General features: G+C 52.5%; 9 protein-coding genes across 9 annotated transcripts; 5 read left to right on the top strand and 4 right to left on the bottom strand.

The window, feature by feature from the left end:
- Nucleotides 1-567: 567 nt before the first annotated feature.
- On the top strand, nt 568-1944 carry N7477_001009 (acyltransferase family protein; the record flags this gene model as incomplete). The annotated part of the gene is made up of 1 exon (XM_056962672.1): nt 568-1944. The coding sequence occupies one exon, from the start codon at nt 568-570 to the stop codon at nt 1942-1944; it is 1377 nt and encodes a 458-aa protein (XP_056827675.1).
- An 876-nt stretch (nt 1945-2820) lies between these two features.
- On the top strand, nt 2821-5816 carry N7477_001008 (uncharacterized protein; the record flags this gene model as incomplete). Its single annotated transcript, XM_056962671.1, has 8 exons — nt 2821-3065; nt 3133-3386; nt 3443-3580; nt 3633-3890; nt 3959-4200; nt 4597-4773; nt 5012-5257; nt 5325-5816. 8 exons carry the CDS (start codon nt 2821-2823, stop codon nt 5814-5816), a joined length of 2052 nt encoding a protein of 683 aa, XP_056827674.1.
- A 323-nt stretch (nt 5817-6139) lies between these two features.
- On the bottom strand, nt 6140-7177 carry N7477_001007 (arylformamidase; the record flags this gene model as incomplete). The annotated part of the gene is made up of 3 exons (XM_056962670.1): nt 6140-6683; nt 6758-7018; nt 7074-7177. 3 exons carry the CDS (start codon nt 7175-7177, stop codon nt 6140-6142), a joined length of 909 nt encoding a protein of 302 aa, XP_056827673.1.
- Nucleotides 7178-7590: 413 nt separating this feature from the next.
- Nucleotides 7591-8853, top strand: N7477_001006 (putative eukaryotic translation initiation factor 3 subunit EifCh; the record flags this gene model as incomplete). The annotated part of the gene is made up of 5 exons (XM_056962669.1): nt 7591-7598; nt 7650-7689; nt 7762-8231; nt 8285-8383; nt 8445-8853. The coding sequence occupies 5 exons, from the start codon at nt 7591-7593 to the stop codon at nt 8851-8853; spliced, it is 1026 nt and encodes a 341-aa protein (XP_056827672.1).
- A 484-nt stretch (nt 8854-9337) lies between these two features.
- Nucleotides 9338-10551, top strand: N7477_001005 (putative mitochondrial carrier protein; the record flags this gene model as incomplete). The annotated part of the gene is made up of 3 exons (XM_056962668.1): nt 9338-9367; nt 9479-9668; nt 9728-10551. The coding sequence occupies 3 exons, from the start codon at nt 9338-9340 to the stop codon at nt 10549-10551; spliced, it is 1044 nt and encodes a 347-aa protein (XP_056827671.1).
- A 313-nt stretch (nt 10552-10864) lies between these two features.
- Nucleotides 10865-12282, bottom strand: N7477_001004 (uncharacterized protein; the record flags this gene model as incomplete). Its single annotated transcript, XM_056962667.1, has 2 exons — nt 10865-12148; nt 12202-12282. 2 exons carry the CDS (start codon nt 12280-12282, stop codon nt 10865-10867), a joined length of 1365 nt encoding a protein of 454 aa, XP_056827670.1.
- A 61-nt stretch (nt 12283-12343) lies between these two features.
- N7477_001003 (uncharacterized protein) lies at nt 12344-16111 on the bottom strand (the record flags this gene model as incomplete). The annotated part of the gene is made up of 3 exons (XM_056962666.1): nt 12344-14372; nt 14404-15557; nt 15638-16111. 3 exons carry the CDS (start codon nt 16109-16111, stop codon nt 12344-12346), a joined length of 3657 nt encoding a protein of 1218 aa, XP_056827669.1.
- Nucleotides 16112-18161: 2050 nt separating this feature from the next.
- Nucleotides 18162-19234, bottom strand: N7477_001002 (HMG-box domain-containing protein; the record flags this gene model as incomplete). Its single annotated transcript, XM_056962665.1, has 3 exons — nt 18162-18266; nt 18325-18627; nt 18680-19234. The coding sequence occupies 3 exons, from the start codon at nt 19232-19234 to the stop codon at nt 18162-18164; spliced, it is 963 nt and encodes a 320-aa protein (XP_056827668.1).
- Nucleotides 19235-19595: 361 nt separating this feature from the next.
- On the top strand, nt 19596-23364 carry N7477_001001 (uncharacterized protein; the record flags this gene model as incomplete). The annotated part of the gene is made up of 5 exons (XM_056962664.1): nt 19596-19736; nt 19771-20106; nt 20167-20305; nt 20380-23019; nt 23090-23364. The coding sequence occupies 5 exons, from the start codon at nt 19596-19598 to the stop codon at nt 23362-23364; spliced, it is 3531 nt and encodes a 1176-aa protein (XP_056827667.1).
- Between the last annotated feature and the right edge of the window lie 139 nt (nt 23365-23503).

Here is a 23503-nt window from a genome sequence, read left to right as displayed (position 1 = left end):
TTGAATTTGATCTTATCCTGGCTTGCCGGGTCACTTAACGACAGCGTGATACCACTCCACTCTCTTGGAATCTCTTTTTTTTCTATAGTGTTTAAACAGATTTCGTTGAATGAAACACCATATCTTTATAAGACAAATGGGACCACCAAGTTTAAGTTGCAAGTGCTTATACAGGGCTTTTAATCTCGCTACTCAATCTCATTCTTTGAAAGTGGAGAGCCTCGGAACGGTCGGTCGCCCTGCATACCGATCAAGTGAGCAAGTTTGTGCATACGCTTATTGTTCCTCGATAAAAGCTCTTCAATAGTAGCAGAATTTTGTACTTTTCATCATAAAACCAAATACTGAGCACTAAACCAAACCGAAGACCCTTGACCCTGAATATCGCGAGTTCAAGGCCAAGTCCCGCTAAGCCACCCCGCTAAACCAGACTCGGGCAACTGTCTCATAAGAAAGGGTCTAGTAATACGAGCTGATTTTGCGTCTTAAAAAAAGCTGAATTCTGATACAATATCGTCAAAACAAAAAAACCCCCCTAGGGGAGAGAGATCCCTATACCCACCTCCCATGGAGCGCACCAGATGGCTAGATGGCCTACGAGGCATAGCAGCTGCCATCGTGGCCTTCGACCACTTCTTTATGAGCGAAGTCTGGCACCCGTTCGTCTCCTTTTGGACCGATCCACCCGAGGGAAATAGACACCTGGTCCAACTACCTCCTGTCCGAATTTTGTTCTCAGCTCATGGCATGGTGACCCTTTTCATGGTGATTTCAGGCTATGCCATTTCAATCAGCCTTTTGAAAGATCAGAACAGCACCCATTTCTTGCCACGGGTGTCATCTGCTATCGTAAGGAGGGTTTTCCGGATTTATCTCCCTGTTCTAGTAACGGCGAGTCTAGCGCAGGTTCTCTTCTTCTTCGATCTGTTCCATTGGCAATTTGACGAGGGCCTTTTGAATGATCTTCCTAAACCATGGACGGCCCCGTGGTCTCATGTTAAATGGTTGCTCAATTTCATGGCCGATAGTATGAATGTCATTGCTTTTGAGTATCGTGGTAGCCTGAACGGGCAGCTTTGGACTATGCCGCTTGAATTCAGGGGGTCCAATGTCGTCTACCTACTCATCGTTGGTCTTTCGGCATGGCGCATGAGCTCAAGGCTCTACATTCTGCCCATAATCGCAAGTTTCTATCTCTGGTACGGCAATTGGGATATTTTCGGCTTCATATGGGGTCTTTGGCTGGCACAGAAAGCGTACGCTGCCTCTTTGGCCTTGAACGAGGACCTCAATACCGAATTCGAGATGGCAGAGTTTGAAGAAAGCGATAGCCGCCTCTTCACCTTGCCTTCCTGGAGCATTCTAAGCTCGTGCGGTGGTAAACACCGATACGTCGGCCTCAACCCGAGAAAATGCACCATATTTTCGCGCATAGGAATCGCACTCACCTTTGTTGCGGGCTATTATCTTCTGTGCCTTGGAAATGACGGTCACTTACCACCAGGATACCAATTTTTATCCATTCTCCAGCCCTCGCGCTGGAAGGATAATTGGAACATATATCACTTTTGCTGGAAATCAGTCGGGTCAGCTATGTTGGTCTATGCGATTGGAGAGTTCCCATGTATGCAACGACCGCTCAACACGCGGCCAGTTCAGTATCTGGGCAAGATCTCGTTCGCGTTGTATCTGCTCCATGAGACAATTTATCAGCTATGGAGAGATCCATTGCTACATCTTATTTATTCGATGCTGGCTGGGAGGCAGTATGGTAGTAGTGGGGAGGCATTGGGCGCGGATCCGTTTTCGTTTCATCTTGCTTGGTGGATTACGGGGATCGCGTTAGGTGGTGTTGCTGTTTGTGCGGCGCATTACTACACAATCTACGTGGACAATAGATGTGTGGAGTTTGCTAAGAGGGTAGACCGGTGGTTTATTTCTTGATGTTGATTTAGCTTGACGCATTTTGGAGTTCGGAACTTTCCATGAATTATTTTGGGTTTCATCCACATACAGGGAAAGATACATGGTTAGGCACAAGTAAGAAAAACCTGAGATTCAGGCAATTAGCACGCCTCCGTTCAGTACTCCTGAGGCCTAGTGAGCAAGATTGAGGTCACCAAGAGGAGGTATAGGACCCATTCAAAAACGGAATGTTGAGCCTAGAGGGACATTTCATTCACCCGGGGGCCCGAGAACTCTGAGTGTGTAATCCTAAGTGCTTCAAAGTTCTTCAGTCTCCTGAAGAAGTTTAATCCACATATTCCCCGCATCACATCAGCCACATTTCGTCACGGGCGACTATGCTCCTGCATATGGCACTTTCCAGCAGGGCCATGAACTTCCCTTCACGGCTTGGGATGAGAACATCCGTAGGATTCTCCGTGTCAGAAATGATCTAGGCACCCGGGGCATAATCCGGATTCCAATATCACTCATTTGAGAGCCAGCCATGTTCTTTGAAGATCGACAGAGAATATCCACTTTGGGGACGGGGAGCCAGGTCCGCGTGAAACAAGCAGGGGCCTCGTGTGATACTGGCCTCGTCTGAGGGCTCTTGTGCCTAGACAGCTTGGCTTGAAGAAATTCATTTAGGCAAATTTAAGCCCAATGGCCTTTCAATTGTCACTCCATGCTGCCAAGGCCGGACCCTGATCTGTCTCGTGGCCCCGGATATTTGGTCCAAAAGATGCCATGGCGTGGGTAAAGTAAGTCAGGAAGAAGCTATAAATTGAGAGATAAAGCGACATCATTTGGGAAAACTAGCAAGCCAGGAAAAAAGGATCAGACAAGACACGCGCAAAAACCTTCTACTTTAAGATGAAGTCTTTGCTTTGTATCGCCCCATTCCTAGCATCCACTGTTGCAGCAGTGGCCATTGCAAACGCCAATGCGCCTGCTATCACGGCCCGCGCTGCTTCTACTGGCAATCCTTTCTCGGGGTATCAGCTTTATGCCAACTCATTCTACGCATCCGAAGTGAGCACTTCGGCTTTGCCATCTATGACTGGCGCTGCGAAGGCAGCCGCCAGCAAAGTTGCGGAGGTGCCTTCTTTTTACTGGCTGTGAGTTATTGGCTGCTCTGACACCATCATTATCGAGACTTGTTCGTAGCGACTCATACTTCTGCAGTGACACGGCCGACAAGGTGCCAACAATGGGCGAGTTTTTGGCCGACATTGAGTCGAAAAATGCTGCTGGCGCTAGCCCTCCTATTGCCGGCACCTTTGTTGTATATGACTTGCCTGACCGCGATTGTGCTGCTCTCGCCAGTAATGGCGAGTACTCTATTGCTAATGGTGGCGTCGCGAAGTATAAGGCATATATTGATAATATCCGCGCCACGCTTGTAAAGTATGCTGATGTCCATACCATCTTGGTTATTGGTAAGTCAATCTTTGGCCCGATACTGCTGCCCATGTTAACCGAGAAATTTCTATAGAGCCTGATAGTTTGGCGAATTTGGTCACCAACATGGGCGTCTCGAAGTGTGCCAATGCATACAATGCATACCTCGAATGCACAAACTATGCCATCACTCAATTGAATTTGGCTAATGTTGCCATGTATCTCGATGCCGGTGAGTGGTCTTTCTCTCTACCGTAAGTTTTACATTATTTACACTCTTGCAGGACATGCCGGATGGCTGGGCTGGCCTGCCAATCTGAGCCCAGCGGCTCAGCTATATGCTCAAGTCTACAAAAACGCATCTATGCCTGCCTCTCTACGGGGACTGGCAACTAACGTTGCTAACTACAACGGCTGGTCTCTGACTACTTGCCCATCGTATACGTCAGGAGACTCTAACTGCGACGAGAAGAGATACGTGAATGCAATGGCTCCCCTACTTCAAAACCTAGGTTGGAATGCTCATTTCATCACCGACACTGGTAAGCCACTAGATACCCAGCATTTCCCTTTGTGGGGGGGAGAGAGAGAGCTGACAATCTACACCCAGGACGTAACGGTGTCCAGCCAACTCAGCAGAACGCCTGGGGTGATTGGTGCAACGTAAAGGGCACTGGCTTCGGAGTTCGTCCCACTACAGACACTGGAGACAGCCTCGAGGATGCGTTTGTCTGGGTCAAGCCTGGTGGTGAAAGTGACGGTACCTCGAACACGAGTTCATCTCGATACGATGCTCACTGCGGATACAGCGATGCTCTGCAGCCAGCTCCTGAGGCTGGTACTTGGTTCCAGGTAAGCGAAATGCCCCTGCTCAGTTAGATATTTCTCCAGGCAATCACTAATCGGATATATAGAGTTACTTTGCACAACTGGTGGCCAACGCCAACCCCTCGTTCTGAACTATTCTCTCAAAGTGAGATGCCGGAGTGAATAGCCATAGCTGACATAAATGGAGCCATCATCTTTATAAGTGTGTGCAAAATGAAACACTGTAAAAGTCCCAAAAGCATTCGTAGATTATGTTAAAGGCGGTGTAGCTTGATCGGCAGAATTCCGTTCGCACTTCATCGAATTGGCGGGCGCACTCAGCCTCCCCTCGATTCTCCAGCCTTTCGTCCCCCACCATCGAGCCAACCTTGCCCCTGCTCACCAGCTCGACATCGATACTGCGCTAGAATTGCCTTGCAGCATCTTTGTTGGGGCTTCCAGCACCCTGGGTTGATCCGCCCAAGTTCTGTGGTTGCCACGTACCTGCTCCCAGTGCGCGCCTGGTCTGAACGGATCCTTTCAGCAATATTATCCACCATGATGGAGGACTTTAATAGCGAGACGGATAGTGATTACACGAGTTACTGGAGAGACTGGGTATGTTCCTTGTGGTTTCGGTGATCTGCGATGTCCCGCCCGGGAGCCCCGCGAAATGTCCGAATTGCGACATCCGCGGCTTCTTCAGATGCTTCTTGGAGCTCAGTGCTCTGAAAAAGTCTCCTGTGGAGAGTTGACCTTGCGCTGCGAGCAACTTGGCCTTTGGAACATCTCTCTCATGATCTACCGCTATCGTCTTTTTGCTCGAACTCAGCTAATTGCCTTATCTGCGCTCTAGTTTGTCTCGTCCCGAGGAAACGAGTACTTCTGCGAGATCGACGAGGATTACTTGACAGATCGGTTCAACTTGACGGGTCTGAACACCGAGGTTCCGTACTATCAATATGCGCTGGACCTGGTGACTGATGTCTTCGACCTTGATGCCGATGATGATCTGCGTGAGCAGATCGAAAAGTCTGCTCGTCACCTCTATGGGCTTGTTCATGCTCGCTACATTGTGACTACCCGTGGTCTTGCTAAAATGGTATGTTCGCATCATTGTTTGATATTGTACACCTTCCCCGGCATCATGGCTCACATTACTTAAACAGCTTGATAAGTACAAGAAGTGCGACTTTGGAAAGTGCCCTCGCGTTATGTGCGAGGGACACCCACTTTTGCCCATGGGCCAATTTGATCTCCCCAACATGAGCACTGTCAAGCTATACTGTCCCAAGTGCGAGGACATCTACAACCCCAAATCCTCTCGACACGCTTCCATCGACGGCGCCTACTTCGGAACCTCTTTCCACTCTATCCTGTTCCAGGTATATCCCGCTCTTAATCCCGAGAAGAGTATGCGCCGCTACGAGCCAAAAATTTACGGCTTCAAAGTCCATGCCGCGGCCGCGCTCGCCCGCTGGCAAGATGGCTGGCGTGAGGATTTGCACTGGCGCCTAGCTGAGTTTAACATGACCCACAAATTTATCGAAGAAAGCGAGAGTGAAGAAGATGGCTTCGACTACGTTGAAGAGCCCGAGGGTACTAAGGTCGACAAGGTGGTGGCAGAGACTGCATCGGGTCGGATGGATCTGGGCAAATAATTACACGAAGGGATCTTATGAGCAAATTCGGCGTACCAGGGACCTCCTATGATTTGATCTTTCGTGATTATGCGTTTACGAATTATGGCGTTTCAAGGCCTACACTGTATCTACATCATGCCTTCAAGCCTTTTTGATTAATGAAGAAGTTCGCTTCAAATGGACCGTATGACATGATCGTTACTCAATTTACACGTCTCACAACCGTGGTCTCAAGCAATGCTTACCAGACATCTTGAAGTCTATTGTATGTACAATTCAGTATGCCTCCCAATGCTGCTATGTGCACTCTGTACAGACGCACTTTCGGCACTTCCTCTAAATCAAGCCTCTGGGGCAAGTCCCATCTCCTGCAGCTCCTTGAAAGCGAACTGAACAGAGCAAGCAATTTCATCGCCGTTTATCCAGGCATCGTCATGAGCGCCGCTGATATCCAAGATCCGTACACGACGATCCTTGTGAGTGAGCTCCTCAGGCGGCACCTGAGCCTCCGTCTGCTCCCACCCTTTCAGGGCATCCTGCATCGCCTCACGCTGGCCCATATCCACAAGCTCATCGTCGGGAGATTGAGCCAAGACTACCAATCTCCCAGTCTTCCAGCCACCTTCAACACCACGAGACCCAATCATCTGCGCCGGAGATACAGCATCCCAGACCATATCATCCGGCCCAAATGCACCTTCAACAAACTCACGGTAGGCCGGAATACTGCGATGCGTATCTACCAACCGCCGGAGATCATAAATGCCAGCTACACCTACGATAGCCGTTGGCTTCGCACGAAGACGTGGGGGCAATGGTTCGGGAGTGGTAGAGACAGCTTCAACACCAGTACCGCCTTCAGCGTCTGGATTGTGCGCCATTTCCCTATGATCCGCAACAGAACCCATGACAGACTGGAACGCTAGCGTTGCGCCGCAGCTGTGTCCACGAGGATATACCGCGGCCCGAACCCATAGGTGTTCTGCAGGAACGCCAGTGCTGCTTCAACATCGCGAATGTGGTCCGGGTGCTTCGCATTGCGGGACTCGTACGGTGAAGTAGTTGGTGGGTTCTGGGGGAAGCGCGGGTGCGGACTCAATCTGTATGAGATAGATGCGAAGCCTGAGATGGGCAGATTTGATGCGCGAAGAATGGCTTCGGCTTTGTCGAAGGATTCTGATGTGACGGTTGGATCGCGCCAGGCGCCACCATGAATATAACTGATTTTTCATGGTCAGTATCATGGCCGAGAGGCAGCAGAGGGAGCTGGCGTACATCACCCAGTACGCATCTTTGCGCGACTCTAGTGAAGTGATGGAGATAGTCTGTAACACGCTATGCCGGCCGTAGGTCACGGTCCTCTTACCAGCGGAAGTCATGGCGGAATGCTTGTCTACAAAGTTGGCTGTCGATCACGATAAGAAGCGGGACTTGCAGAGAGACTCCGCTCAACATGACTAAGTCTATTCTTGCGATTGAGTCAGTATGATGCATTATTGAGACCGATGTATGATCAGAACACATCGATTATAATGAATGGGGTACAAATAAAGCATTGGCGAACAATCTACCTGGCTCTTGGAAATTATCGACGAAGAAAATGCGGAGGTGTGCTCGGACAATGCTGAGAGCGCTTGTAATACGCACGTATTTACCCCTCGTCGCCGCCAACGTCTCTGTAATATATTACATACCACGCTAAACCCGAAATGAATCCTTTCACACAACCTTCCGAAACGCTTCAACTTGTTCTCCAACCCAACCCCTCCACTCCCGGTGACAACGCTTCAATATGGCCGAGTATGTCTTGAACTCCACTGAACAAGTATTCATATGCTAACAACCGCGCAGATCCCAAAGCCCCCTCGCGGCCGTCAAGGTCGAGGCCCTGGTACGAACTCCCCGAATCTTGAAAATCTGCCTGAACCTCGCCAGCGAGAAATACTCATGCCGGATACTTTAGGTGGTGATGAAAATCATCAAGCACTGCTCCCAGACTTTCCCGACGACCGCGACCGGTTCCCTTGTCGGCCTGGACAACGAAGGCCTCCTCGAGATCACAAACTCTTTCCCGCTCCCCGTGGTCGAGACTCCCGTGGAGTCGCACTCCGATAACGCCGCCCCCAACCCGGCTGCCTCTGCGCCCCGCACCAAGGCGAACGCTGTCTACCAGGCTGAGATGATCCGGATGATGCGTGAGGTCAATATCGATGCAAACAACGTCGGCTGGTACACTAGCGCCAACATGGGCAACTGGGTCAACATGAACGTGATCGAGAACCAATACTTCTACCAGAAGGAGCTGAACGAACGCACAGTTGCTCTTATCCACGATGTTAGCCGCAGCGCTCAGGGTGCCCTCAGCCTGCGCGCTTTCCGCCTCTCCGCCAAGTTCATGGAGGCGTTCAAGGAGAACAAGTTCAACTCGGAGGAGTACGTGACGCGCCAAATCTACATACTATGGCTCCATTCTGACCGGTTTACAGGCTCCAAAAATCCAACCTCCGCTACCAAGACATCTTCGAAGAGCTGCCCATTGAGATCCACAACTCGCATCTGATTACCTCCCTCATCCACCAGCTGCAGTGCCCCAGCACCTCCGGGCCTACCGAACCTCCCGCCCTCCCTCAGTGCTCTCGAGTCTAGCCCCTTCTCCAAGTCCTCTATTTTCACCCCCAACTTCGACAACCTGTCGCTCAGTGTCGACCCCTTCCTCGAGAAGAACTGCGACCTCCTGCTCGACAGCATCGAGGCCCACAACACCGAGACCAACAACTACCAGTACTACCAGCGTGTGCTCGGCCGTGAGCAGCAGAAGATCAACAACTGGAAGCAGAAGCGCAGCCAAGAGAACGCCACTCGAGCCGCACTCAAGCAGCCTCTCCTCCCCGAGGACGAGTGGCAGCGTCTGTTCAAGCTCCCTGCCGAGCCCAGCCGGCTGGAAGCTATGCTCAACACCCGCCAGGTGGAGCAGTTCTCTCGCCAGGTCGACAGCTTCGTCTCGTCGGCCACCGGCAGAGATGTTCGCTGTCAAGGGCAACATGCTGCCCGGTGAGACCGCGAAATAAGTTGGAGATGAGGGACTTTAGGATTGCATGACCTTTTTACGGCGTAGGGAGGGAAAATGTTCTCTTGGGATGTTAATACGACTGCCTCTTTTTTATTATTGTATGACAAGTCGAGCCTTCCCATCTGATGTTTGATGAGATATACAGACCCGCATAGCTCATAGAAAAAAACGATGACCTTTTAGATATCACTTTTATCCATGTCATTTGCATACCATTTTCTGCAGCTCTCGAACCTCGAACCTTTTGACTTTTTTACCCCGGAGTGCAAACAGCCCTAATCCATGTAGGGCACTTATCAGCCACGTGATTTTGAGATGACCTCATCCTAGAACGATGATCGGCCCGATAAGATGCTAATCAAGGAAGCTCTAAAGTCAACGAAACGTCCTTCATGGCTCACACCGCTCTCAATCCATCTCGTAAAGCTATAGATCCATACTTATCCTTTCTTTTCTTCATGCTCTCAAAATGTACAATAGCCACACCGACATCTGGTTTGTGAGTCTAACCTATACATTCACATACTCCGAGCTTCAACGAGAGGCTTGAGGGACTTCTCCTTTGGTTTCTGAACCAAACCCTTGCTAACCACGCATTGCCCAATACCAGGCCGGCGCATTTGCCGCAGTAACAGTAGACTTCATCGTCTACCCATTCGACACTCTCAAAACGCGCATTCAATCCCCGAACTACGATACAGTCTTCAAGGACGCGCGTACAGGCGCGATCCGGCGCAATGTTCTGTTCAAAGGCCTATACCAAGGCATATGGAGCGTGGTATTTTCCACAATCCCCTCATGTAAGTCCTATATATATCCAATCGTCACATCACACGCAAGACCCTGACCCCTCGAAAAGCAGGAGCCTTCTTCACAACCTACGAAGCCGTGAAATGCACACTTCACGACTCATCCACGCACTCAAGGGCCAATCCCTCTAGTCCAGAATACTACTCCCAAGGCTCGAGAATAGCTCTACCCCTCCCTTTCACTCACTCCCTCCCAACCCCAATCATTCACGGCATTGCTTCCTCGGCCGCAGAAATGGTCTCCTGCCTACTACTTACACCCGCCGAAGTCATAAAACAAAATGCCCAAATGATCGATTCAGAGAAAGGCTCCGTGACTCCGGTGCGCCAGGTCCTCTGGAAATTCAAAGGTCGGCCCTGGCGGCTTTGGAGCGGGTACACGGCGCTCGTCGGGAGGAATCTGCCCATGACGGGGATGCAGTTTCCGCTTTTTGAGTATCTGAGGACGAGGATTTTGGCATGGAGGCGGGAGAGAGGGATTGGGAAGGGGGGTAAGGTTAGGGAGCAGTTGGTCGAGAGGGCGGGTGTGACGGGGCTTAGTGCGGGCCTGGCGGGGACAGTGGCTTCTTTTGTGACGACGCCTATTGATGTTGTGAAGACGAGGGTGATGCTTTCTGCTAGTGCAGACGGTGATGGAGATGGGAAGGGCAAGGGAAAGGGCAAAGCGAAGGGGGCTTTGACTGTTGGGAGGGAGATTTATAGGAAGGACGGGGTTAGGGGTTTGTTCAGAGGGGGTGCTATCAGGGCTGGGTGGACGGCTGTTGCGGTCAGTCTGTATTTGAGTATGTATGAGAGTGGGAGGTTCTTCTTGGAGGAGAGAAGGAAGGGGATGGAGGGTATTGACGGAGTTGCAGACGGAGATGCGGTTATGTAGTGCTTGATATTGGTAGTGTTGCCCCAAATTATGAGGAGTTTCAGGTAGAAGTGATAAATATCAAGGATACTACGAGTTACGAAATGAAACAAGAACGAGCCCTAAAAACCGTAAAATAATTCGCATACATTGCATCACTTGATAATCATAGAATCATATCTGTCGTGAAAAAGATCCGCTCAGATAAAGCTGACCTCCTCGTAACCAAAGAAGAAGAACTAATACAAAGAACCCGCTTCACCCAATACAAAACAATAAACATAAATATCCCCCTTATGTACGAGGCTATCAACATCGATATCGTCAAATCGCTTTAAAAAATTTTCTTGAACCAACTCGATTTCTTAGCCCCAGAGCTAGGCGGCGCTCCATGTCGACTCCCTTGAGACCGCATGCCGCGATCACGCTCATAGTCACCACTACCGGAGCTGCTCTTCACGCGACTCTGGCGACGAGACCGAAGTTCTTCGATTTCTTCGTCTGGTATGTCGCCGTACTTGGCGCGACGGCGGGCTCGACGGCGGACGGCGCGACGGGCTTCCTCGTCCGAGGAGAGAGAGTGAGCGTTGACTTGGTCTGCGGCGGCGGCAGCAGCGGGAGGCATGTCAATGACTGTTTCCACAAAGGGAGGAGGATCCGGCGGGTCGTCAGATTGGCTATAAACCCAAGAGGAGATCTTGTCTTTCTTCGGCCCGCCTGTGTTCCCATGGTTGAGGCCACCAGTCATGAGGGGTGCGCGGGTGCGTTCCTGTGGGGTAGCCTTCGAGCGGCGGCGACGGTCTTTGTCGTCTGCTGTGCGAGAGCCACGGCGGCGATCATCAGCCTCGTCGGGGTAAACTTCAGGAGGAGGTTCGTCAACGCGCGAGCGGCGGCGTTTGGCCTTGGCGGCCATCTCCTTAGCGGCCATTTCTTCTTCATGGAGACGACGGCGCTCGCGACGTTCGGCGGCCTTGGCTTCAGCTGCTGCTTCGGCTTCGCGGGCGGCTTGCTCTTCTTTGGCGCGACGCTCTTCGCGGGCTGCGCGGCGGGCTTGTTTCTCAGCAAGGAGTCGAGCTTCCTCTTCCTCGCGAGCGGCTTGTTCGCGAGCCTGACGTGCTAGCTCTTTTTCTTTCCGCTTCGCACGTCGTTCTTCTGCTTCTCGAGCTTCCATTTCGCGAGAGTCGGACGGAGCCTGGCGAGAGGATCGCTTGGCTCTTCGAGCAGCTTTGCGGACTTCCGGATCTTCGGCTTCCGTTTCACCAGCGGCGGCCCCGGCTATATCTGTGGTGAATCCTTCAGCATCAGTATCAGCCCGCACTGATGGGCGGCGGCGTTCGTCGCGTCGGACACGCCGCTCATCACGTTCTGGCTCGGTCAAGGCGCCATCGCGATTTGATCGAGACTTTCGCCTTTCGGGCGGATCAGGACGTGTATTTTTTCGGAGGGAGCCAAACAGACCCATGAGACCACCGACCTCTTGCTTTTTGGGAGCTGTGCTGGACCGCTTCAGGCGACGTTCCTTTGGTGGATCCATAGCGCCCAAGTCCACATCCGGGGCACCACGCGCCTGCTCTGCATCAACCATGACAGCATCATCATCGGCTGATCTTGGTCGCGACTAGGGTGAAGAAAGTTAGCAAATATCTGAAAGCTGATATCGTGATGACTGACCTCGCGTTTCGACTTGCGTTTCGACCCCTTCGAGCCCTCTTTCGGTGACCCGTCGGCGTCTTCATGGTCGACCACAACCATGTCATCTTCATCGATAGGAAATGGATCTCTAGGGCCTGCAACTATGAATGAGTGTTGACGATCAAATTAGTGAGATGACCGAAACCGTACCTGACTTTTTCCTTTCGGCACGAGGACGCTCCTTTTCCCGCCTCGATTTCGAGCCATTCATACCCATCAACTTGGCTGCCTTGTCAGCCACCTCCGGCTTGTCATCGAGAGGTGGTGGAGGCATTGCAACGTCAGCATCTGCATCAAATGATGGACGTCTGGATGTAGGCTTTGATGAAGGTCTTGAAGCTGCTGATGGTTTCTTGGTGGATTTGCTCCGCGGCGGTGGTGCACCAAATACGAAGTTGGACAAGGTCGTAGCGCGTTGCTGTTTAGAGGAACGCGCTTCCCGCTCCCGCCGCTTCTCTCTGTCTGATGAAGATTTCTCCATATCAGCATCGGATTCTTTGGGTCGGGGCTTTCTAGAGTGGGATCGAACAGCAGCTGAGGCATCGAGTTCGCGAGCTGCTTCTTTAGCTTTGCGTCTCGCTCGCCTCTCTTCCTTCTCCTTCCTCTCGCGCCTTTCTTCCCGGGTCTCCTTAGGCACCGTAGGTTCCTTAGGCTCTTTAGACTTTTCTGGCTCATTGTCCTCTTTTGGTTCCTCAGCTTTGTCGGGGGCCTTCCTTTCCTTCTTGCTGGACTTCTTTGGGGGCGGTGCTGCTCCCCAGAAGCCCCAACCGGAGCTGGTTCCACTCCGTTCAACGCGCGGGCGTTCTTTCCTTGATGATTTCGTAGGCTCCGGCTCAGCAGGCTCAGGCGGAGGTGTCGGTGGAGCACCAGCCTCCGCCTCTGGCTCTTCGGGCTCCTGTGCGGGCGGTTCCTCTGGAGCCGGGGGTGGAGAAGGTGCTTCTGCCGCAGCAGCGGCAGCGGCAGCTTCTTTCTCAGCCTGAGCTTTCTTGTATTTTTTCAACTCTTTCTTGGACATTTTCGAAAGATCCGGCTCAGGCTCAGGTTCTGGCTCAGGCTCAGGCTCAGGCTCAAGTTCTGGCTCAGGTTCCGGTTCCGGTTCTGGCTCAGGCTCGGGCTCGACAGGATCTTCATCTGGGAAACTTCCAGGAACTGAATCATGCTTCTCCTCTTCAGGTTCAGGCTCTGGTTCAGGGTCGGGTTCCGGCACAGCTGCCTTTGCTGCCTCCGCTATCTCCGCTGCTGCTTCTTTCTCGGCCTGAAGCTTCTTGTATTTCTTCAGTTCTTTCTTGGACATCTTAGAAAGATCTGGCTCTGGTTCCGGGTCTGGCTTGGGCTGGGGCTCAGCAGGAGGCTCTGGTTCTGGTTCTGGTTCAGGCTCAGGCTCAGGCTCAGGCTCGGGTTCAGGGTCAATTTTCTTCTCCTTCTTGCTTTTTGAGCTTGATTTCTCCTCTTTCACTTTGTCCTTCTTAGCCTGTTCGAGGGCCTTGATGCGTTCAGCCACAGAAAGCTTGGCCTTGCTTTTTGGCTTCTCCTCGACGACAGGCTCCGGCTCCGGTTCTGGTTCTGGTTCTGGTTCAGGCTCAGGCTCAGCCTCCTTTGGGGGTTCCTCTACATCGATGAGTAGATCACCCTCCGGGATAGGCTCAGGCTCCTCTTCCTTGGGCTTGGACTTTGTCTTGGATTTAGAGGCAGAACCACCGGTCAGAGATGCCCAGAAGCCCTTTGCAGCTGGTTTCTCTTCCTTAACAGGCTCGATTGTCTTCTTCTTTGAAGACTTGGATGTTGGAGCAAGCTCGGCCCAGATGTCGTCACCATCCTCGGCTATGAATTCAGGCTCGGGAGTGAGGCCTTGGGCAGGAGGAGTCGGAGCTGGGGGTGGAGGTTCTTCGAAGCCCTTCTTTTTCTTTTTCTTGTCCTTGGTCGTACCCCAGACACCACCCCAAGCATCGTCTTCGGCGGGCTTCTCGGGCTCAGGCTCAGGTTCAGGTTCAGGTTCAGGTTCTGGTTCAGGCTCAGGCTCAGGCTCAGCAGGAGGCTCCGGCTCGGGTTCAGGTTCTAGCTCTGCGGGCTTGTCGGAGGGAAGTTCAAAGTCCTTTCCGGGAATGGGAAGTCCCTTTTGGATTAGTTTTTTTCTCCCGTCTCTTCCGCTCCTTGGAAGATAAAGTGGCCCAGCCCTCGTACAAAGGATCATCATGAACTGCAGGTGCAGGCTCCGGTTCTGGCTCTGGCTCTGGCTCTGGCTCTGGCTCTGGCTCGGGTTCAGGTTCAGGTTCAGGTTCTGGTTCAGGTTCTGGCTCCTTGCCCTTTTTCTTCTTCTTATCCTTAGTGGTGACAGCCCAGCCACCCCAGTCGTCCTCCTTGGCGGGTTTTGGCGCCGGGTCCTCGATCACTGGCTCAGGCTCTTTTTGAGGGTTCTTATCCTTTTTCTTTCCTGCTGTGCCCCAGCTATCTCCCCAGTCATCCTCAGCCGGCGGGGGAGGAGCGGCAGGTTCGGGATCTGCTAGAAGTTCAACCTTCTTCTTCTTGTCCTTGGACTTAGACGAGACATTCCAGTCCCAGTCATTTTCCGGCTGTGGAGAGACGACCTCGCTGGCCCTAGCTTCGTCATCTGCCTTTGCCTTCGCGTCTGCCTTGGCTTGCCTAGCGTCGAGCTGAGCCTGGCGCTGTTCTTCGGCCTCCTTGACCTTCTTCTCCCAAGCCTTCTTCTCTTTTCGCTGCTCCTTTTTGGAAAGCCCTATATACCAAGCTTCCTCGGTAATAGGCGGGGGAATTTCAACCAAAGGCTCTTCTGGCTCCTCGGGCTCGGGCTCGGGCTCGGGTTCATGAACGGGTTCAGCAATGGGCTCAGGCTCAGGCTCGAGATCTAGTAGGTTCTTTTTCTGTTTCTTGTCCTTGGTCGCGACTCCCCAGGCGCCCCAGTCGTCATTGTTAGCTTCTGGGGCAGGTTCAGGCTCGTCGTTCTTCTTGCCTTTCTTCCCGACAGCGGTAAATGCACCCCAGCTGTCGTCGGCCTTGGGCTCCTCTGCAGGCGGTGATCCTAGATCGCCGAAATCAAACCCTGCAGTAGTTTTGGTCGTTTTCTTCTTAGAGCCTACTGTCCAGGGGTTGCCATCTTTGGGTTCTTCTTTCGGGGCCGATTCGCCAATAGCCCCAAGACCCCATTTGTTATCAGGAGGAGCAACAGCACCTCCACTGCCCGTGCTCCAATCTTTACCCCAGCCACCAAAACTGAAGCCGGTGCCTCCAGTCTTGGGCCCAGACTCAAAGTTCAAATCCAGGTGCGGGGCCCCATCATTCAGGCTCACATCTTGGAAACCGCCAAGTGGAGCATCGGACTTCAATCATGGTCAGACCGAACCCAAGTACTGCGAGTAATTTTCTCAGAACTTACTTTTCCTTTCTTCTTCTTCCCTACAGTCGCGAATTCGGCCCATGAGTCATCGGCGCCTCCTTTGTCGTCCATATCATCAGCCCAGTTGAGTTTGTTACCCGCTGCGGCCTCTGCAGCTTTCCGTTCCTCCTCTTCCTCTTCCTCGGTCTTCTTCTTTTTCGAGCCGCTCGTGGTCCAGCCGTCCCAGCTATCATCCCCGCCGCCGTCTCCATTACCATCACCTGCTCCGTCTCCACCTCCGGCGTCCCCGCCTCCGTCACCGGCGGGTTGATCCGGGTTATCTGAGCTCCCACCATTATCTGCCGGCGGAGGAGGCGCTGAGACTTTCTTCGCGGCGTTATTACCGCCAGCTTTTTTCTTCTTATGTTCGCGGACCCCGACAGGTTTCTCAAAATCAATGTAGACGTCCAGCGTGCGATCTTTTAGCAGCGAAGTCGCGCGATCCGTAGACCTAGCCCCGTGAGCAACCGGTGCATCAGAGACCTCAGTCTTCCGCATAGCGAGCGGCGGAAGTTCAGCGTAATCCGGAGGCAGATCGGCAACGGCATCATCGTAAGACGGCGGAGGCGCAATGTACGAGGCGGCGCGGGAGAAGGTAGACTCAATTCGTTCTTGTGCGAAGCTCTAACCACGCAGTAACCCCTTTCCCTTCCATAAGAGCAGCCCAGACATCATCGACGGCCCTATTCACCGCCACTACATAGCGGCTTCTCTCCGCGAGGACCTTATCGCATCTTCCCACGTCATAGGAAACTAGCGCGCTTGTCTCCATATCGCAATCGCGGGCCTCTCTGGCCACTGGCCGACTAGTGACCCGTCCGCTGGATTGCGGGGAGAGAACACATGGGGTGGTGGGCTAGAATGAATCTCCCGTGGGAGGCGTCGATCGGGTACGAGTCAAGAGCGGGATCGTACGTGGAGTGAAGTCGATTAGGTGGTGGTGATGGTAGGAAGAAAGTTGTCAATTCAATTAAGCGTCAAGTAGCGTAAGGGAATAGCACACGAAAAGCACAATGGCCACCCTGCACGACCGGCGCGAAATCGGGTATTCGAGCGAGGTTAGAGGATCGCAGTACTGACAAAGGCGATCGGTATGTAGAGGTGCACAGGGCGATAAAAGGCGAGTCAAGAATATAGAGAAAAGAGGAGTAAGAAAAGGGATCAGCTGGAGGCAGGGATAAAAAGTTTATGGGGCGGTGGAGGTTGATCATCCGGTGGTGAATGGTTGAGTCTTGAGTCTACATTCGCCCCGATTGCCTCCTCCTTCTTTGACTATCCTGGACTGCTTCTATCTTGGATTCGCCCTACGTAACTGGTGGTCTCCTTCGGGGAGCACATAGCTTATCCAATAACTACTCTTCGCATACAAAAACTCTCGCCGGATTTTCGTCGGCTCATCCCTCGGTCCCTGATAAGAAAGAGATCGCGAAAAAGAAAAAATAAACCGCCCCGGGAAAGTCGAAGGCTGGGACGAGCACTGATCATCACAACACCTTCATATTTTTATAACCATCCATATCGCCAAAATAAAGCAAAATTAAACGACTCTAGATCTCTTACAATCCACTAGGAAGCAATCCCAAGCCCCAGTCCTTCAGTCCTGCGTCGCACAGACTACGTGCATGTTGCAGCAGCGGGCGGTCCTATCGATAACAAGATCCCCCCTCCATCAGGCCCAAGGGAGACCCCAAGGCAGGGGATCCCACAACCTGGCTGGTCGACAAGTGCTTTGCTAGACAGGAGACGTGCATATTCCTACATTCCAGTCGTAAGTACTCCTTGCCAGACATGTTTGTAGATTTGTTTACACCGCATCTCCGCCTCCATACCTGGGATCGTATACCCCTCACCCACGGGTTGACCGGTACGTGGACCGTGGATGCCCGACTAGCGGGTAGGCCCGTCTGCGTGGAATACAATCGGGTTGCAGCTGCAGAGTCTTACTTGGGTCTCCGGCCCTGGGTCTTGGTATGTACTTTCGCGTGGCACCTGTACTGGCACTTGTACTTGTACCTGATGTATGTAGGACCTCGATGCAGGGACCGGAGCGGCGAAAGCGGGTTCCGATATGAAGTATACGGCCACCACAGCTCTACAGCAACAAATCCTCATATCTAAATCAATGCCTACATGCCATTGAGTATCATTAAGTTGGGCGTGAACATCATATTTGCCAGACCCTTCTGCAGGGAGGGCTGCACGCGCAACACACCAGACTCTCACCGCCACTTGAGAATTTCGGAAGCCGACTAGTGCGGGGGATTTCTCCGCTGTGGATGCATTGTGGCGCCGTTGACTCATGGTTGGATCTTGATCTGATGGAAGAGTTCCATGGTTTGGGCACTCACTCGCGATGGATATGTCAATGAAAAGGCACAATGGGGGAGACAAGTAACAAAGATACAGGTGGCATTGACCGACACTACAATACATTGACAGAGGAAATAGGGAATCGAGAGACTTGGGACATTTGAAACACAGGCGCGACACGATAACCAACCCTTTTCCGATCCAACCCATCTAAAACACCAAATATGAATGACTATCCTTATTCCATATCTTTGGAATTGCTTGGAGCCGGAGTCTCGTCGTATACTTCCTTGTACTCCCGCTCGAATCGTGTGCGGTCCTCCGCCTGCTTGTTCTTGTAAGGCTATGAACATTGTCAGCTTTACATTGATCATGAAATCGAGCGGAAAAGTGGCACGTACCTGCTTCTCATACTCGGTCAGTTTCGACCACTCCTCACCAACAATGCGAGTAACATCGGGGCCACGCTTGCCCTTGAGGTCACCGTCACGAATGCGCTCCAACATGAAGAAGAAGTAAGCAGTCCGAGGACGCTTGACCAGCCGGTCATCCTGGAGCAGCGCAATGCGCTTCTTCTGCAAGCGAGACAAGGACCGACGGGCGCTGTTGGCTTCCTTAATCTGCTTGGGGGTGTGTGTTTTGATCCAAGCCTCATAGTTCGCAGCGTTGGTGGCTCGGTTCTGAGCGGCTTTGTCTTCGAGTTTCTGCGCAACCCAGTCAGTATATGTTCCACAATGAGATGATGAAGCAACCTACCTTGTACTCCTCGGGACTCAGGGCCTTGAGCTTAGTGATGGCCTCCGTCAGCTTTTCCTGGCTGGTGCCAGATCCCGAGTTGACGCTTTCGTACATCTCCTTCACGCCGAGGGGCCAGGCGCTCGCTGTGAGCTTCGCGGGAGGGTTCAGTGAAAGGACCTTGAGTTCCTTAATTTGTGCCGAGCGCGCACGCTTTGCCTTGTCCTCCTTTTGCTTGTCGGTCAATTGCTTCTTCGGCTTCTTGGCCTTGGCGGCCGCCTTCTTAGGAGCTTTTCCATTCGAGCCGGCTGCCTTCGTAGAGCCCGGCGGGCGTCCACGCTTGGGCTTTGCGCTCTCGGTCTCTGCCGCAGTCTCTGCCGCGGTCCTGGTCGACAATGCACGAGTCTGGGAAATAAATGCTGAAAAGGAGCCGATCTGCGAACTCTTCGATCGAGGCTCTGCCGACAAAGATAAGTTGCGGAGCTGGTTCTGCACGGCGATCACGCGAGTAGGAGAGAAGGTGGCGCCGAGGCGCAGGTGTCGCAAAGGACCCGCTCGAGTCCACTGTAGAGACATGCTGAAGCTCTGTATGTTTACTTGTAGAGAGTAGTACCAAGAAGGAATGGTTTGACAGGGAGTAGAACAAGCCCTGACGCAAGCGGCAAGATAAGGAGGCTGGTCGAGGGTCGCGTCCGAGCTTCGTTTGGTCTTCTCCGTTTTGGGATTAGTGCGGTATCAGGCTATGCACGTGACAGCGATCCCCCAGGCGCAAAATGCATCATCGGCTTTTATGGTCGCGACAAGACAGTGGCCCGCACGGCCGAACTACAGTCAAGCTCAACCCCAACTTATATGGAAGTGTGGTGATCCTTCAAGTCTTCAGCTTAACATCTCAGTGCTCTGCAGAGTAATACTCACTTATCGTTGGCCTGCAACAATGGCTCGCCACGGGGATACTCGCTCACCATCTCCTGTAGGCAGCACATACTCTTCATCTCGACGCAGCCGCAGAGATGATTCCCGTCCTGAGAGAAGGCGAGATGAAGGCCGTGGACACCGAAGGTCTCGCAGCCCCGAGGTAAGTGGCAAGTTCCTCAGTCTCACGAATGCAGATTCTCACCAATCTACTTCTATCCAGCGCCGATACCGCGATCGCGATGCTGGTCGCGATAGAGACGGCTACCGCCGACGCGATCGTTCCTGCAGATAGACGTGACGATAACACATATCGACCTGGTCGGAGAGACAGATCACGAGACCGCCGCCGAGACGATGATCGTGATTATCGTCGCAGGAGTCGGGATAGAGATTATCGGGCCAGGCGAGATGATTCACGCGACCGCGATCGCAGGCGCACAGATGATTCTGCTGACTTGAAGCCCAAATCTAGACGGGAGGACAGCCGTGACCGCGGCGTGAGTCGACGATCCGGTTCTCGGGCTCTGGAGGTGAGTTTCCATAATGCTTATGGGTCAAGACTAAAGCATTCCGCTAACTATTCCCTGCAGACCTCTAAGCCCACGACCCCCACACCTGCAACACAGACCGAGGAGGATAAGAAGGCCGAGCGACGTGCCAAGTTGGAGGCATGGAAACAGAAGCAAGCAGCCGAGCGAGAAAGAAAGCAACGTGAAGAAGGAGAAAGCGGTCCCGAAACATCTTGGATGCCATCGACCGAAAATCAAACTTATCTCCTGTGGTTGACTCGCCACAAACACAAGTAACGCCCGCCGAATCTGCACCACCAGCGCCGTACGCTGGGAAGTTCGACCCGAAGGCCATTGCAAAGAACGCTACCAATAACACCGCACCAGCTCCAGCTGTCCTCGGCACTGATGTTGCTGTGCCACAATCAATTAAAGCTACCGTTCAACCACCTGCTTCCCCTTCTGTCCCCTCTGCCCATACGTCTGCTCCGTTGAAAGCTAAAGGCAATGTCAGTGGTTTTGGACTAGGTGCAAAGACTGCTATAGATGCTGAAAAGCCCTCGGCTTCTCGTACTCTGGGATTTGGCGAGGAAGAGTCAACCCGGAAAAAGCTGGAGCGCCTTCCAACACCTCCGCTCGATGACAGCAAAGACACCGGAGTGAACGATGAAGCCGCAGAGGACGATGACGTCGATATGCAAGATGGCGACAATGAGGAAGAGGCTGCCGCAGCGGCTCGATTAGCCGCGGAACGACGTGAGGAACGGCTTCAAACCCAATCACGGGCTTATCAAACCCAGGGTGATGTTCCAGAAGGAAAGCTTCGATTGAATGAGACCAACGGTGCCAATGGGGATGTCGATATGGCTGATTCGAACCAAGAACCTGAACCCTCTAAAATGGAGGTCGACGAGGAAGAGATTGACCCTTTGGATGCGTTCATGTCAGACCTCGCTGATAAAGCCCCACCGAAAAAGACATTTGGTGCCAAGTTAGGCAAGAAGAAGGACTCAAAACCTCCCCAGGCTATATTCGGTGACGAAGATGACGTTGATATCACAGCTGTCGGTGAAGAAGACGCAGACGACGTTCTTGCCATGGCGAACAAAAAGAAAAAGAAGGAAATTCCAACGATCGATCACAAGAAGATTGAGTATGAGCCTTTCCGTCGAAAGTTCTATAACGAGCCGTCTCATCTTGCGGAAATGACCGAGGAAGAGACAGCCAACTTGCGTCTCGAGCTTGACGGTATCAAGGTTCGTGGTCTGGATATCCCAAAGCCTGTCCAAAAATGGTCCCAATGTGGTCTGGGAATGCAGACACTCGAGGTAGTCGACAAGCTAGGCTATGAGGGTCTGACATCGATTCAAGCACAAGCAATCCCTGCCATCATGTCTGGTCGAGATGTGATTGGCGTTGCAAAGACTGGTTCTGGAAAGACCATCGCTTTCCTCATACCTATGTTCCGTCATATCAAAGACCAACGGCCACTGGAAAACATGGAGGGTCCCATCGCCCTGATCATGACGCCCACTCGTGAACTAGCGACACAAATCCACAAAGACTGCAAGCCGTTCTTGAAGGCACTTGGTCTCCGGGCTGTGTGCGCTTATGGTGGTGCACCTATCAAAGATCAAATTGCTGAACTCAAGCGAGGTGCCGAGATTGTTGTTTGCACGCCCGGCCGGATGATCGATTTACTTGCCGCCAATGGAGGCAGGGTCACCAATCTCCGGCGTGTCACATATGTTGTCCTCGATGAGGCAGATCGCATGTTTGACATGGGATTCGAGCCTCAGGTCATGAAGATCATGGCCAATATTCGCCCAGATAAGCAAACGGTGCTCTTCTCCGCCACATTCCCTCGTAATATGGAGGCATTGGCGCGAAAGACACTAAAGAAACCTGTCGAGATCGTGGTTGGTGGTAAAAGTGTGGTGGCTCCTGAGATCACGCAGATCGTGGAGGTTCGCAACGAAGATGAAAAATTCTTCCGACTTTTGGAATTGCTCGGCAACCTTTATGCTGATGACGCTAATGAGGATTGTCGGACCTTGATTTTCGTTGAAAAACAAGAATCCGCAGATAATCTTCTCAGAGAGCTGATGCGGAAGGGTTATCCATGCATGTCCATCCATGGAGGAAAAGACCAAGTCGATCGTGACTCTACGATTGAGGACTTCAAGGCGGGCATCTTCCCTATTTTGACCGCCACCTCTGTCGCTGCGCGTGGTCTAGATGTGAAGCAATTGAAGCTCGTCGTGAACTACGATGCTCCCAATCACTTGGAGGACTATGTTCACCGAGCTGGTCGAACCGGTCGTGCTGGAAACACCGGTACTGCAGTCACGTTCCTTACAGAGGACCAAGAACGATATTCAGTGGATATCGCCAAAGCCCTGAAACAGAGCGGACAAGAAATCCCTGAACCTGTGCAGAAACTGGTTGATTCTTTCTTGGAGAAAGTCAGGGCCGGCAAGGAGAAAGCCAGCACGTCTGGCTTCGGTGGTAAAGGATTGGAGCGTCTCGACCAAGAGCGTGAAACCGCTCGTAATCGCGAGCGCCGCACCTACAAGACCGGCGATGGAGACGACGAGGAGGAAGAAAAGGATGAAAAGACTAAGCAGGCCGACGAGGATCGCTTCAACAAGGCTTTGTCCCAGGTACAATCTGCTGCCGCTCCTTCTGCCCCATCAGGTCCCCTTCCCGGCGTTCCCAAGGGCATCGATCTCGACGGCAAGATCACAGTACACAAGACCGAGAAAGACCCCAACGCCCCTTCGAAGAATGCATTGGACAAGGTTGGATCGGCTGTGGCCGATATTCATGCCCGCCTAAGCAAGGCTGGTGTAATGAGATCCGGTGTGCCTATCGACAACCGTGGGCCCGACGCTGGCGCATTCCATGCAACTCTAGAGATCAACGACTTCCCCCGTAAGTTCCCCACCCTTTCTGCCGTTAACTTCCACTTTTCAAACACCTACTAACCATACTCCATCTATAGAAAAAGCTCGTTGGGCTGTCACCAACCGCACGAATGTTGCCAAGATCCTCGAAGCCACTGGCACATCCATCACAACCAAGGGCAATTTCTATGCCGCGGGCAAAGAGCCCGGTCCCAACGATCTACCCAAGCTGTACATTCTGGTCGAGGGCGAAACCGAGATTTCCGTCACTACAGCCATGCGTGAGCTAATGCGCCTGCTCAAAGAGGGAACTATCGCTGCAGCTGATAGTGATGCTCGTGCACCGGCTAGTGGTCGGTATAACGTCGTTTAGCCTCGGGTGCCTTAGACTTGAAGTGTTGCACGATCATGTACTTGGTACTTAGGCTGGCGTAAGCATACCTGAAATGCAAGAGCCGTGATAATACCAATCTGTTCTTTGTACAGTCCATCTTCATTTAAGGTTATTTCAA

This window comes from Penicillium maclennaniae (assembly GCF_028827695.1).
Source record: "Penicillium maclennaniae strain IBT 15551 chromosome Unknown utg000001l:1.0-3280838.0:1.0-3283122.0, whole genome shotgun sequence".
NCBI classification, from domain to species: Eukaryota; Fungi; Ascomycota; class Eurotiomycetes; order Eurotiales; family Aspergillaceae; genus Penicillium; species Penicillium maclennaniae.
This window is presented reverse-complemented; position numbering and strand designations above follow the sequence as displayed.